The following is a 15,806-nucleotide window of genomic DNA, read 5'->3' as shown; positions in this document are numbered from 1 at the left end:
GGAACCATTAAGAATGATATTTCAGATCTTTGCAATTCTAGAATATGTAGATGTAACCAGTGAAAATTCCAGTCACACTAGTAACAATTATATTTAAGATATCTACACTTCCTTTTATAACTAGTTATAATTGAATTTTAGATATCAAAATGGAATTTCCACTAGTCAAAATGTCATTGTGGATACCTTCAATAATTAAATGTATGTGGTAATTATGTTGACGTTTCCGAAACGAATATGCAAATTAGAACAAATATGTGAGATGAAATTGTTATTATCAATTAACATTTTTATGTCATTCTTTCAAAAGAATGTGCAAATGAGGGCACATATCCCAAAAAAATAATACACAAATTAGGATGACATATCCAAAATGTTTGTTGACATGTCAAAATGACATTTTATATATTCTAAAAACATCCAACATTTATCACCGTGTGAAGATATTTGTGTCATTGCAAATAGCAATTTTTGAAATTTGCCTCCAACAAAATATAATCTTGGAAGCAATTTATACAATAGAGACCAGGAATGCTTTAGGGGAGTCTATAATATAACAAAAGAAATTCAGGAGTATTTCAGTATGTTCTAACGAGAGCGGCAAGTGTAAACCTGTCAAAATAACATTGGCTGTACAAGACCTTGGTGTTGCCTCAGTGTACACAGTTTTGCACAGTGCATTATAGAAGAGAAGACATTTGATCTAAAGCCCAAGTGGTGGTCTGTTTTGTCTGTAACAATTCATACACATACACATCCATTCACACACAGACATACTGCTGAATCATGCCAAAAAGGCTGTTTGACCAGCGTCAGACCCGGGAGAGGTGACGTCCCATCCGTCAGGATTCACACGCTCCTCGCTCCCCAGCACAAAAGGGCAGAACAACAATATTATGGTGTCCACTGAGTGCCTACCCCCCAGTAAAAAAAATTCTGTGAGAGTGGGCTTGACCTACCTCTTCTCCCATATAAAAACACAAAGCCGAGTGTATTCCGACAGCTGCTGCCCGGGTGCCCTGCGGAGAACAGAAGGAGAGCTTTGAAGATCTTGACCTTCTGGAACAATAAAACACCATCATCAAACACTCTCCTGAGACAGACTGCTGACCCACAGATCCAAGTGTCTGCTTGAGATAATTCATATTAAACTGTAGGGATCACCATGTCTGTGTGTGTATAGCTCTGCGTGTATGTGTTTGATGCATGCAGGGGCACAGATAATGTGGCTCTGGACCAGTTTGATGTCCCTGGCTGAATGTGGAGTGGGGTTTAATAAGACGGTATTTGAATCTTACCACTTTATAATCCCGTTGCACGATGACATAATCTCTATTACGATGTGGTTTCAGCATCACAGCATTTGGCCAATAAATTTGTCTGCTATAAGTTTAGCATTACTCATTCAGTTTGAATCACCCTGGATGTTTGAATTCTTTGTCACACAGAAGCTCAACATGACTCAATCCAATAGAAACCAGTGAAGCATCACTACATCAATACATACTATACTAATCAGGATGCGCATGATTGAGATTCAAGTCATTTGAATCAATTCATGATTCAAATGTGGACTTCTTATTTCACCGCCTTCATTAAAAGAGGATTCGGAGTAAAAGCAAACTTAGAAGAAATAGTTTCACATTTGAAAAAAGCACTGTTTGCTGTCTTGCCAATATTTAGATTGAGAAGACTGATAACATTCTCATGTAGGCAGGAAGTATGAAGCTACTTATCTTAACCCAAAGACAGATTTTGTGTCTAGACCGGCTGTGTCCAAACATAACATCTATAGCTCACTAATTAACAAATTGTATCTCGTAATGCAAAATGTCAAACTTGCTACATTGTGCTATGCTACATTTTACACATGGCCCCTGTGGTATCTATACTGGGAGAGAGATCAGACGGGTGGAAGGGTAAAATGGCTCATCTGAGCAGTCTCCACATGTAGGCACACCCGTCCGCAATATGGAGCTTTGTGTGACTTCAAGGTCAAGGCAAGACCTCCTTCCCTTTGACAGCAAGAGGAGGAAGTGCTGCTATTTACCACCTCGAGAAATACGCCAGGTGGCGTTTTTTTGCACAAAACCCGCTGGTGGTGACGAACGTTAGGAAAAAACTTTCTCATCTCCCACGCTCTTACAGTATCTACAGACTGTGCTGAAGTTTTAAAAACTTTAATCTTATATAACCACTTACATTAGCATAACTGGCAAAAGTTGTTGGAGGGCAGAGATGCCAGCCGGGTTCTCTTGCTCATCGTGCTGGGGTACCGAAGGCCCCATGTCTCTGTCCACATGTTAATCTTTACAGGGCACTCAAGGAAGTGGCGTTGACAGCCTAGATTTGAGGTCAAGAGGGGGCCATGGGTCAAGCACTTCCCGCTGACATGAAAGCACATCCAAGCACACCTTGCTCTTGGTATCTGTCGTCCGCCCCCCTAACCATCTGTACCTACATAATCTGGGGCTCATCGGGCCCAAACAAAAGCCATGTGTTAATTACCTTTGAAGGTGTAGTGACTCCAGGGCCGCAGCCGATCTTGATCTGGTTTCAAAGCGAGGGCCAGTGAACAGGTTACGCTTCAGACACGTTACAGTTGTCCTCTGCCCTACCTGCCTGCCATGGTTTCATTTTAGAGGGATAACCAGGCCTTTTGGTTTCTCTAAGAATTCCCTCCCGTATCAAATCTAGAGGTACACAACCACTTTACTCTCGATTTTGTGGACTCTTGAACAAGTAAAAGTAAGGAGAAAGTTCTGACACGTGAGAATTGGGGCTACACCTGTCGTCCAGATGTGAGGCCATTCACTTTGGTGGAATTTTCTCTTACTTTTTGTCTTAATTGTTTTTGTATTCCTGACTTTTAGGAATATTACTTGTGTTACCAAGTATTGAGTTTTAGTTTAGTTCTAGTTTTTATTCATTTACATCCATCATATCATCTACAGTGAAGAGAAAAATAACTATTGAGTAGAATTACAAACAATCTATCACATTTATTTCCCTCTCTGCTATTTTTCTGGGATGGTCAAAAAGGAGCCCCCATCCCCTGATGCCAGCGTTATTAATAGATCAAAACCAGATAGAAATGAGAGAAAGGTGCTGGTAGCAATCTGCTCATTAGTCATCACAAAAACAAGATGATGTATCCTGATGACTGCCCTTCCAGCACTCTGTGAGTAAAGCCTGAGTAACACTTTCTTCTTCCTGCAAATGACCACCTTCTTCCTGCCACAGGAGAAAGGGAAGTGGGTGCTGTATATTCCCAAACAGATACGTTACCTTGTTTTGAATAAATGTTTCCACTGGCCGACCACAAGAGACCTCAAAAGCAAAGATGAGATCTTTGCGGGGAAGACACCCAGATTTCAATGGCTTAGGTGGCTTTGTAGGAAGTAGTACTTTACCCCGGTTAAATTGGCTTCGATATATCTCAGTCCGTGTTTCTAATTAGATCACACGATGACAATTATACCTGCCGATGTTTGCAAGAGGATACATGCTGTATGCATCGGAATACATCAAAGACCAGTGCGGACTTGGCAGCCACATGAGTTATGTACTGTCTATCCCACTTCAGCCTCTTGAAGATATGCAGTCATTCTCTACATCCCCTCTGCTGAGAATAAACAAACACACTCTCTAATCCCTTGAAAATGTTTTTTTTTTTTCTTTTGAAAATCCTAAACTCTAGTTTCCAGTCAGAGGATGGTCAGGGGCCCGCAGACACCTCTTGATCTTCAGGGCATCTAGAGCAGAGTCTGTATGATGTGGTGGAAGAGAGCCCCGTCTGACCTCCTGACCTACAGGTAAAGAGACAGACAGACAGACAGACAGCGGCCCTGTGAAGCCGACGCTGTGCAGAGAGACGGCCCTGCCAGCCAGAGAAGTTGGTTATAAATATCCACCTTCACACGGCAGTTTCCTCAGTTTCCTCCAAAAAGCAAACATTTCAGATTCTACCTTGTAATTTATCACTGCTCGCTCCACTGTGGAGGGAAAATCAAGGTATGGGAAATGTTGAGTTTCAAAGATTGCAGTGTGTAGAGCTGTTATTTCCAGTGTTTCGTTTTGTCTCTTCGTGTCGCCTGTTAATATTTATTGCGCTCCTTCTGGTTTCACCAGCATCACAAAAGTACACTGTATTAAAGAATCTTCACAAACAGCAAAATGAACTTGCCTTTTTATTCTCCAGAATGAGCTGTGACAAAATCTTAATACCTCAGAGAACTAACAGCTAGTGTACTGTTAGCTTTGAATATGAATGCTGTATGTGTGCCACACTGGCTAATGTGTGTCTCAGATGTGTGTTTCTTTTATTTTGAGACTAAGGGTGTAAAGGCGGAGATGATGATTTCAGATTCCTGGGAGAAAATTCCCAGGCCTGGAAGAGCCCATGGAAAGTAATCAAGTAGCAGAGTGATGTCATTCTGATGAAAGGCAGCCTGTCAGACAGTTGGCGACTATGGGTGCTCTTTGGCATGGACCACAGCCTGCTATACACCAAAATATGACATCAAAGCAGGTACCAGGCCAGGCCATGAGGCTGGCACTGATCATTGTCTTCTTTGATTACAGTAGCCTCATCTTCTTGCAGAGGGGATAAAAGAAAACGGCTGCTTGGTGTTAAGAAAGTGTCAAAAATAATGAGGCACATACCATGCGCTAATGGTGTCCCAGTGGCTCAGTGGATTGAAGCGCATACCGTGTACTCACAACATTATGGGACGATGTCCCGGACAGGGATTAAATCTAGTCCAAGACTACGATGCTTTTCAGTGAATTTTTCCAGTGAATTTTGCCTTTAGCCTCGGACTAGTCTTAATCCCTGTCTGAAAAGCTGGCACCAAAAGTCTTGAATGAACATCAGATTTATGCTGCACGCCAACAACTCTTTCTCCCTCATTTTTGTACTTTATGAAAAATAATGGTGATTCTCAACTCTTCCTACCTACACGCTTCAAAGTCTACACTCTCAAGAACAGTTTCAAATACAGCTCTCTCACATAATTGAATAATGAGCATGTTTTACAGCAGGGTGTGGACTTCAAAAGAATTTCCCCAGAGAGACTACCAGGTTAAAGGACAGAAAATGAATAATGTGTTGTGGTTCTACTGTCATGACCTGTAATAAGGACTTTTCCATGTCCTTTGGCAAATCTGTGGCATAAATAAACATTTCCGAGACAAAAGGCCTTAATTCTCCTTCTGTCTGTGTGGAGATGAGAATAGGCGCAGGGGAAGGAGGGCTGTCGCCTCTCTGATGATAATAATAGCAGGTCTGGTAATGGTAATTGGTCTCTGCTCCCTCCTCTGTCGCTACCTGGCAGAGGGCACTGCAAAGGGTGATTCAAGCACTAGGCATGAATGGAAAACTCCTGGAGGAAGGCCGCACACACTCACGCACTGGTACCTCCAAGACAGCCAGGTCCAACTCACTCATCCTCCAGTACACCAACACATTCCTACACGCATGTGGGCACGCACGCAAAAACATGCATGTACCCCCATCCTGACAGACACGAAACATCCATCTTGCTTAGTGTGAGTGACGTGACAGAAACGTTTACAGGCAACGGCAGCTATTTTGTGACCATCATTCAGATGAAAGACTAACAACAAACAACTGACCTGTTAGCTGAACTATTTGGTTACCTCTTGGTGCCAGAGAGACCCCTAATGCAAGCTGTCCTATCTTGAAAGAGTTCATTTTTATCAGACAGGGCATCATCTGTAACCAATAGACGGCCTCCTCTTACGAAATGAGAGCCTGCTCGACAGATGTCTCCTGCCTCTCTTACTCTCTCTTTCTCCCCATTTACATCCACATCTTAGATGGCACCTCTTGACTTAAGTCAGGATCAAGGTTGTTTACTGGTTCTCTGGGTAATATCAGGAACATGTGGTGAGGGAACATGAAAGGAACTCTTACAGTGTGTTAACACCCAAAACCTCTGTACATGTTTGTTTTGGGGTTTTTAAACAATAGCTTCAACATGAAATTAAGGGGAGCCGCTTCCGGAGGTTTACCTCAGGGTGACACAGAAGAGAAGCCGGAGCGCAAAACGTTTTCACAAGAGAGGCAGCCTCAAATGTCAAAGCCCTCTAACGCTACAGTCACATCCAATCAATCATTACAATAAAAAAATCTATTTATTTGCGCTAAAAACATCCTTTTTTTGCGACTCCTCTCTATGACAAGAAATAAACAAAATCTGGTTCAGACTTTTTTTGGGAAAAATCTGGAAGAAATGTTAGCCACAAGAGAAATTAAGAGTCATTACTACAATAAACACAAAACTTCTGAAGGTTTCAACAACTTTTCAACTAATTCGTAACACCTGAGTCTTATTCCATACATTTCCAGTTCCCTTTTCGTCCTGGCTTTTAGCAGATTTACACACTTAAACACTTTGTGGCATAATACCACTAAGTCTCAGGCTTTGCTGATGCGACCTTCATGGGATTTAGTGCTGCGGGTGAGTTCCACAATCCCTAACCTGATATCATATGTTTTATGCTGGTGCTATGTAGTTTACTGTGTAGGAGAGGGTGACAATTTAAAGGAATTTAAGGAAACTTTTCTATGAAATATAAAAGTTTTATAGATGTTGATCTCTCCTTTGTTCTTCCAATGAGGACCTCCACCTGTTTCTGATGATGTGAGCCAGAGCCTGTCCCTTTCAAGAGGCTGATCCCTCCTGATCTCTTTGATGTAACCTGACCTAACAGTTCCAACTAGCAGGATTTGATGATCACGGATGGACCCTCGACAACAGCATGTGCAAATCAAAACTAACAGGCACGGGGGAGAGGGACGACGGGGATGTGTGAGCAGACCTGGCAGGCTGCGCAGACGGCGAGCCCTTACAGAGCTATGATGTGTCTAAACGCCAGGCAGGCAACGGTCACACGATCAATGCTGCCAGCCCAGACTTAAGCAGTAAAACCTGTGGATCTGTGAGGGCACATGCAACTGATCGGAGATGAAAGACAGGCTTTGACTTTCACAGGAGGCCTGGAGTTGGGGTGGGGGCTATGGGGGCTACGGGGGCACTTGTGAGGGACTGCCATTAGAACAGCTGGGTCATTTTCAAATGACCTAATTCTAGGATTAATCCATTCGGACTTGCATGGTTAAATTTGTGTCCATGCTACACCCAGACGATGGGAAGCAAAGAAAAAGAGGGAGAGAGAGCGAGAGAGAGAATTACCAGTGAAAGCCAGAAAGGCTTAGCACTCGGGAGTTCAAACAAGGTGCACCACAGTAGAGAACAAGCCACCGTGCGCCAACAGTAGCAAAGCGAACCAGTGTTTCCAACTCTCGTCTCCAGTCACATACTGTTAGGTCATTTCAACACAGAATCCTCCACGTTCTCTCTCTCTGGATCTAACGCATTCAGATCCCCTCGAAGTGCGATCATCTGCAGCTCACACTTTTCACTCACTCACTCAGGTCAGAGGACGTTTCGACACACCGCCGGGGCATCTCTTGATGGTAGTGAGTGTGTCAGAGGCCAGTGTCCATCTGCGAGTGATTTAAGGGTTACATTTTTGGGGATGACGTGTGATAAAACAGGGAGGTATGGGTCAAAGTGACTAGACTCAATCTGTGACAGAGCCTCTCCTCCTGGGCCCTACCACATGTTTTAATCTATACAAGCATCTGTTTGAAGTTCCCAATGAATACCATCAGTCCTGCTGGTGACTTCATATCCATCTTACCTGGCTCAGAAGAGTTCGACATCCTTTAGGCACACTGATTAACCACGGGGCTACAGTCAGTGAGAGGGTTTTTTTTTTTTTCTCCTGAGATGACATGAAGCACTTTAACAGTAATGCTGTGGCTGAGTTTCTATTAATATTTCCAGACCTTATCACATTTTTACCCCAACAAGTTACACAAAAGTAACCCAGCAATGCGTCAAATTAATATGTGACATCTATTTTCCATCTCAATAAAGGTGTGCTCGTGGTTTGTCACTCAGAGCTGCCGTCACACGAGGAGACTCTCTCAAAAACTACACTGATGTCTGAAGAAACGTGGGTCAGCTCAGAACACCTGGCACGCTGGCAGCTCTCTCTCATCTTACTGCCACAAAGCTGATACAGCGTCAATCAATAAGCAACCTGAAGCTCGGGTTCACTTCTGTGCTACTGTGACAAAAAGCTGAGTAAAATCCTCTTAAACTGATGTAACAGTGGCTTGTTGCTTTCATAAAAATGCACAAATAGACTATCGAACAGAAATGAGTATAAAAGTATGCATAAGTACTATCAAAATTTTGATTTGACTTCAGAAATTCCTTGCAATGTCCATTCCTTTAAAGCTAAAACTGAATTACAGTGTCAGTCTTCTTCACATGTCACCAAAGCACCACCATGAAGCGCTACCTTGATGAATAATCACTATTGTTCTGTGGGCCAGACTCTTAACTTAAATGTGTCCTTAGAATGAGAGGTTTTTGGAGGGAAGCCTACCTCAACCATAACGAGGCATTCCTGTGTTAGAAAGCTGGCTTCCCATCAGGATGCTCTGCTTGACTTAAAATATACAGTAGACCAGGAAAGTTTGGAAGAGACTGAAGTGGGAGGGAGGAGGCGAGACTAGGGGGGGAGAAAGACTGATGGTTGCTTTGATCTTTGGAGGCCTGTCTGGATTTAAAAAAAAAAAAAAAACAAGTGTCCAAATCTCTTTTTCTAAATCTGAAGAAAAACAGCACTCAAATAGTCAATAATAGGAGTTATTCTCAAAAACAGGTATGTGTGTTTTAAAGCTAGAGGATAATAGGCTACTCCTAACAATATCATACTTTTATTTACCTTAAAAAATAATAGGTTTCCCTTATTTAACCTGCTAAAGTCTCTTGAGATTCTTGGCCAAACATTGTTGGAACTCTGTAAGAGTTTTGATCATGTTTTGTTTTGTTTTTATCCCCCACTTGATTTTCAGGCAAGTGTGTAACAAGATGCGTATTCTCACTTCATAAATTTGTGGTGGAATGGGAAATGGGCATTTCAAGGCCAATAAAAGCCACCACATCAAATAAAACATCGCGGATCAAAAGAACCAACGCATGGACATTTTTTTTCCCTCTATAAATTAAAAAGGGGGGTAGTCTGCCACGCTTGATCATGCCCTGAGTCCTGCCCCGCTCCTGCGATTGGCTGGACGGACACACAAGGGGGGAAAGTTTGAATAAAATACAAGAGCATGGCACGAGTGTTGTCGTTCAAGCTTGCGCGCTTGGTACAGCAGCGCTTGAGTTAGACTTGATAGATGGGCAAATAGCTGCAGCTGTAAGTTTGAAATATATCCTGCGGATTCAGCGGAGGACTGTGGTTGATCTCAGAGGACTTTTGATTTGAGTTGGCATTAAACTTCTGCGCCTCTGGGAGCGGACGGCAAGTGTTGTGGCGTCATTTGAACAGTCGTTTCTTTATCGGCTCCATCTGTAAAAAGAAAAAAAAAAAGAAAGAAAAATCTGCGTCTCGGAGGAAGGACATCAAACCCAGGGATAAGATGACAGCGATCAGAATGGTTTCATCAGTGCTGCTGCTGGTGCTGATGCAGTCCGGAGCTCTTTGCGCACGGAGGTTCCGGGGTGGCCGCAACCCACAACCACGACGCGCACCACCTCCTCCCACATACCGGGCCGACCGGAGTGACACCACGGAGAGCTTCCCTCTGGATTTCACCGCCGTGGAGGAGAACATGGATAACTTCATGACACAAGTCAAGAACCTGGCGCAGTCCCTGTACCCGTGCTCGGCGCAGAAGCTCGACTACGACATGAAGCTGAACTTTTTGGAAAATACATCAGTCACCTGCAACGACGGAAGTCTCGCGGGGTACGTACCAACAGAGAGTAGCATTACAGTGCGATAGATCGTGATACCCATGCGACTGGATCACCGACAGGTCAAAGCAGGGTCAGCTGTGCAGCAGTGCACCCTGGAGCTGGTAGGAATTGTTATTTTTGCTTAAAGAGTTCTTCAGCAGGATGCACCACGTCCTGCTGGTCATCCTGCTACCCGAAGTAACCCACATGTATCTGACCTGAGGACAGCAGTGCTCGGCTCAATAAACCTCAAAGTGTGCGGAAAAATATATTCGGGCTGTTTCGCTCAAGTTTACCTTTTTTTTTTCTTTTCTTTTGTAAGCGATCAACAAACAGTAACATTTTATAAAGTAAAAGTAAATGTAGAAATAATAAATAAATAAATAAATTTGTAAACTTTCACAACATCAAAAAAGGACCATATTCCAGGACAGAATAAGGTTCAGTTATGGTTCAGGATAAGATAGACAGCTGCTTTGCGTCAGCGAAGCGTGAAATTTGCGGATAGCCACATGGCCTATGCTTCATTTCCTTTGCTTCAAATTAGAATGCAGGATTTGCTCTGCAGAAAGTTCATATTTAAGTTTTCAGCCCCCCCGCCCATCTCTCTCTGTCTGTCTGCCTCTCTCTCTCTCTCTCTCTCTGATGATCACATCCTCACTATCCCTATGAAAGATTTTTTTTGAGGTGAACATATGGATCACTGCTTGATCAACATTTGTTTACAATGACATCCACCATTGGCATTTTTGTTAAGCAGAAATCCATTTGGCAGTAAGAAAGCTTGCTTGAATTCTCTGCTAAAGAGGGATAAGCCATGGCACTAAAAGCATATTAACATCAGACAGACCCACCATCTCCTATTGTAGAATACATAAACAATGCTCAGTCCTATAGACACTGTTCCATTCCATTTGGCAGCAGAGTCAAGTTGTGGTTTAAACTCTTAAATTCTTATATAAATAATACTGATAAGTGAGTTATGGGAGGAGGGGGTGAGTCAGAAGAAAGGCAGTTGTAAAAGGTGTATTTTTCATATTCATACATGTCTTTACATAATTGTCTTTAAGAGTCGAGTCCCAAGAACAGTGGATTTCACTTGTGTCTCAAACTGTCAGTGTATTATTCTGCATCATCATAATAAAGTTTTCCACCACAATGAAAGAACAATAGATAAATTGAATGAGCCCAATTTACTAGTAATATAGCCAGATTAAAAAGTGCCTTTTAATATGTTTATCATGGTGTGTAGTCATAACTATTTGCAGTGGCCACTATTATACAAACACTTTACTGTTAACATTGTCCATGTCATACCAGGAGACTTTGATGACCGTTGGCCATTGTGCATAGGAACACATCTAGGACCAGTTCAGCAATGGCCAGACTTGACTGAAATGGGTTATGATATACATATCTCTTTATGGATTTAGTATCCTGTCTAATTCCTGTTAAACCCCAGAGTGCATGGTAGAAAGAGATGTCCGTTAGCGTGGTAAAGCTCTTAGGTTTTTAGAGACACAGCATGAGGACGAGTGCAGGGGACAGTTACTGGCAGATGGCCGTTTCATTCACCACTGTAGTTGTCAGTAGAGATACTAATCCATCAGCTACAAACAGTGTTCTCCAGAGAGGTATAGTCACAATTAGAGACATACAAAGATGTAACGCTAAAAAAAAAAAAAAAATCATTCACTGGACAGGAAGGTGGAACTGTGTGATTCATCTTCTGGAGTTGCACTTGTTAGAGTGAGTGGGTTGATAAAGCGCCTTTCCCTCTTGGCTTGTCCAGCCTTGCCAAACCCATCTTTACTTTAATGTTTGGAAGTAGTAGCTGAGTAGAGTGCACGGTCTTCAGCCTACATCACTGACTTGCAGCTAACAATAACAATACAAGACATTTACTGCGGCCAAAGTGTGATTCAGTGTCTGAGAAAACAGCTCAGAGCTTCAGCCAGGTCTGTTTTCTTAAAAATCACTGAAATATTTTTGGCAATCTCTTGAGTTTAGTCATTGGTAAAGTTGGGTGGATACTCACTGAATAAAAAAAAGAAAGACATCTTGCTGCATCACAGAAGGACTTTTGGAACACTTTGTTCCTGTGGCTAAAGCTACTTTACACACCAGAAATGTTTAATTTGCCTCATCTTCAATTAAAATGCTCTGTGGTGAAAATCCGGTTGAAAAACAGATGATGATGCATGTTCTGCAGCATGGGAGAATCAAGATAGCATTGCCCTCTTCTGGGCTGACAACATACAGCACACATCTCTTATAGTCTCACATGCATTAACTTCTTTTTATTCCATATGGCACAAAAATGTCACTTTATTTTACCCATGGTGCATTTAAGGGGCTTTATCTTGGGCAAATATCAGTGCAACTCAACAGCCAGTGCGTGTGTGTGTGTGTGTTGACATCTACACTGGCCAAATGAAGTTAGGTTATTTCTCTTGGGCAGGAGCCTTGATTTTTTTGTGTGTGAGGAAAAATCCTGAGCAACGATGAGCTCAGAGTGAAGAGCTCATGATGGTACATTGGCTATTCTTGCTACATTAAAAACAAGGAATACCATCTACTGGCATCTAACAGGATAGGGGACGGGATGATGTTTATCTCCTGCCTGTTCACTAGATCAGTTTCACAAGTGCAGAAGATACACACAACATCATTGTTCTCCGCTGTGTCCTCACTGAATCTATGTTGGCAGAATTACATTTCTGCTGTTGTCTGTCACTTTTTCGAGATAGCAATCAACAACAGGATATCCTTGTTTAGATTAACAAGAAAAAAAAAGAAAAAAGGATGATGTCAGGTGTGTTTTTGTTTCATGCTTGGATACCATCACTGATGGTAGAAACAGCCAGGGTATTACTTTCCAGCATTTATCTCATATCTCTCTCTGAATAAGTAAGTACATTGTATCGAGATTGCGGAACGTGGCTGCATCTCGCTGTTGTTTAGATATATTGTTATGCAGGTAGTGTAAAATAAACCTTGAGAAATTTAGAATTGTATTCACATATTTCAATTATCTGCATGCACCTCAAACATAATTGACACACCTGCTATAATGCCTTGATTTTATATCATTTGGTCTCTTGTAGGTACTACCTGAAAGAATCGCGAGGGAGCAGACGGTGGTTGATATTCTTAGAGGGTCAGTATTAAGGACTAATTTTACTAATTTCATTCAATCCCCATGTTAAGAAGAGATGAATAATTGAGACAATTTGTGTGAGAAATTATCCATGTTTTGTTTTTTTGTGTATCTATGATCAGGTGGCTGGTACTGCTTCAACAAGGAGAACTGTGATAGCCGATATGACACCATGAGGAGACTGATGAGCTCATCCAAGTGGCCCCAAACTAAAACAGGTCAGCCTCAGCAAGTCTGAATAGTTCACTACACTCCCATCTGTGGCCTGTAGCAAAACCCTAACCCCCCACCCCACCTTCACGTGGTGAAAAGAGTACCCAGATCCTACTGTAATGTCTCAGAAATTAAAAAGATCTGACGTATCTGTGCTCATCTGGAGTGTTATTGAGACTGACACCTGGTCATATAGCTGTGGTGTGGGGTTACCTGGCGCCCATCGCTGTAGGAACAGAGACGCCTCCCTCTCTCATTGCAGTGTAATAACTGTAATCCATGTGGTAATGATGATGAGGAAGAAGAGGATGTGCCTGGGAGTGCCAGGATGGCTAATGATACATGTTGATCTGTCTCTGTAGGCACGGGGATCCTGTCTCCACTGCCTGAGGAAAACCCTCACTGGTGGAATGCCAACATGGTGTAAGTTGACTCGTGTTTTTTTGCTTATTGACACACCGTTTTTAATCATAGGTGGCAACTTTAACTGTACGTTGGTTGTGCAGGTTCATCCCCTACTGCTCCAGCGATGTGTGGAGTGGCGCTACAGCCAAAACAGAGCAAAGTAAGAAATGACTGAAAGATCAAATTTCATGTCTATCGTTATTGCTGAGTGCTATTTTACAACTCCACTCTCTTTGTCTTATGCGTAGATGGCTATGCCTTCATGGGCTCACTGATTATTCAGGAGGTTGTGAAGGACCTGCTGAATAAGGGTCTGGACAATGCCAAGGTCCTCCTATTAGCAGGAAGCAGGTATGTTATGATTTGAAATTCAAAATCTTCTACATTTCATTCCCATATATTTATAGGTAACAATATGAAAATGTCATATTTCTGTGTGCAGTGCGGGTGGTACTGGGGTCCTGCTGAACGTGGACCGGGTGGCAGAACAGCTGGAGGGACTCGGGCACACTGGGATACAAGTTCGTGGTCTGTCTGATTCTGGCTGGTTTCTGGACAACAAGCAGTACCACTGCACCGACTGTGTGGACACTGTCAGCTGTGCCCCCACAGAGACCATCAAGAGAGGCATCAAGTGAGGAAGCCAACGAATATTATCATAAAATGTTAAAAGTCAAGTTTTGTGGTTGTATTTTAGCCAGCTGATGAGATCATCAGGTTGCTAGTTTAGACATCATGTCACATCTGTACTTTTTCCCTGCCCTGTCAGGTACTGGGGAGGAGTGGTGCCAGAGAGGTGCAGGCAGGCCCATCAAGGAGAAGAGTGGAACTGTTTCTTTGGATATAGAGTGTTCCCGTCAATAAAAAGTGAGTCTGCAGTCTCGTTCAGTGCTGTGTAAAAATGCAAATACTGTACATGCTAAGGTTTTTGTGCTTCACCAACATATCTATATAAGCCAAAACCATCTGTGTGGTACATGTATAGCACACACATATGTACTATAATTTTAATCTTCCATTTGCCCTGCGCAGGTCCTGTGTTCGTGGTCCAGTGGCTCTTTGATGAGGCCCAGCTGACAGTGGACAACATCCAGCTAACGGGTCAACCTGTGCAGGAAGGCCAGTGGCGTTACATCCAAAATCTTGGCATAGAACTGAGGAACACACTCAAAGATGTCCCGTAGGTTTATGTCTCTGAATTCTAGGAAGATAATTTAAGTAAGATTTATTGCATGGATTCAGATTGATTTTTTTTTTCTCCTAATTTCAGGGCTATGTTTGCTCCAGCGTGCCTATCTCATGAAGTCATCACCAGAAAGTGAGTATGATTTAATTTTCACATCTCCCTTTTCAGTGTATAATTATCAGGGGACATTGAACTTTGCACTTAGCATGTTTTACCTGTGAGCTGACAGCGCCCCCTTGTGTTGTATTCTAGTTACTGGATTGACGTGCAGGTTAAAGGCACCTCCTTGCCCCGAGCGCTGCACTGCTGGGACCGGAGCCTCCACGACAACAGGAACAACAAAGCCCCTCCCAAAGGCTGCCCTGTACATTTGATCGACAGCTGCCCATGGCCACACTGCAACCCCACCTGCCCGACCATCCGAGACCAGTTCACAGGACAAGAGATGAATGTCATTCAGTTCCTCATGCACATGGGCTTTGATGTGCAGAAGATGGCTCAGCAGCAGGGCATGGACCCCAGCAAGCTACTGGGCATGCTCAGCAGCGGCAGCTAAAGGGACACACATACACTCAGCATCTCCAAGCTAAGCCCAAGCAGGGCTGTCTGGTCTCTCTGGCCAGTCTCCCATGCCTGATACCTCCAACTACCAATCCACCTTCACAACCCATTCTACCTATGGTCTATTCCCCTCTGACCTCCTGTTTACTTTAGTTCAAACCTCAGTCTTACAAAGGGGCTTAGATATTGTCCCACAATCCCTTTCCTCACAATACTGGTGACAGGTACAGGGGCAACATGCCACCTTGACAAGGCACAACTCTCTGCTACTCTCCATTTAAATTATCTTTTGCTTTGTAAAAGAAAAAAATATCACGAATGTAATCCAGTTTTAAGGATGCTCATTGATGTTTTGTTTTTTTTTAATATAATTTTCATCCTTGCATATAGATTATATTTAGTCATTGTTAAAAAAAAAAAAAAAAAAAAAAAA

The 15,806-nt window shown here is 42.7% G+C and overlaps 1 protein-coding gene across 1 annotated transcript; it reads left to right on the top strand.

Moving 5' to 3' along the window:
• The first annotated feature begins 9,244 nt into the window (after positions 1-9,244).
• Positions 9,245-15,806, top strand: notum1a (notum, palmitoleoyl-protein carboxylesterase a). Its single transcript, XM_023410033.2, has 11 exons — positions 9,245-9,858; positions 12,956-13,008; positions 13,131-13,226; positions 13,584-13,644; positions 13,728-13,786; positions 13,875-13,977; positions 14,069-14,260; positions 14,396-14,493; positions 14,659-14,806; positions 14,897-14,944; positions 15,065-15,806. Exons 1-11 carry the CDS (start codon positions 9,530-9,532, stop codon positions 15,366-15,368), a joined length of 1,491 nt encoding a protein of 496 aa, XP_023265801.1. The 5' UTR covers positions 9,245-9,529; the 3' UTR covers positions 15,369-15,806.

The sequence above is a fragment of the Seriola lalandi genome, unplaced genomic scaffold, assembly GCF_002814215.2.
Source record: "Seriola lalandi dorsalis isolate HSWRI2012SDOR001 ecotype SW California unplaced genomic scaffold, Sedor1 jcf7180002054412, whole genome shotgun sequence".
Classification (NCBI taxonomy): domain Eukaryota; kingdom Metazoa; phylum Chordata; class Actinopteri; order Carangiformes; family Carangidae; genus Seriola; species Seriola lalandi.
This window is presented reverse-complemented; position numbering and strand designations above follow the sequence as displayed.

Excerpts from the sequence above, each read along its gene's own strand:
- notum1a (XM_023410033.2), top strand. The coding sequence starts at position 9,530 with ATGACAGCGATCAGAATGGTTTCATCAGTGCTGCTGCTGGTGCTGATG. Across the intron at positions 13,787-13,874 it reads TACAGCCAAAACAGAGCAAA|ATGGCTATGCCTTCATGGGC; the intron begins GTAAGAAATGAC and ends TCTTATGCGTAG. Across the intron at positions 13,978-14,068 it reads CTCCTATTAGCAGGAAGCAG|TGCGGGTGGTACTGGGGTCC; the intron begins GTATGTTATGAT and ends TTCTGTGTGCAG.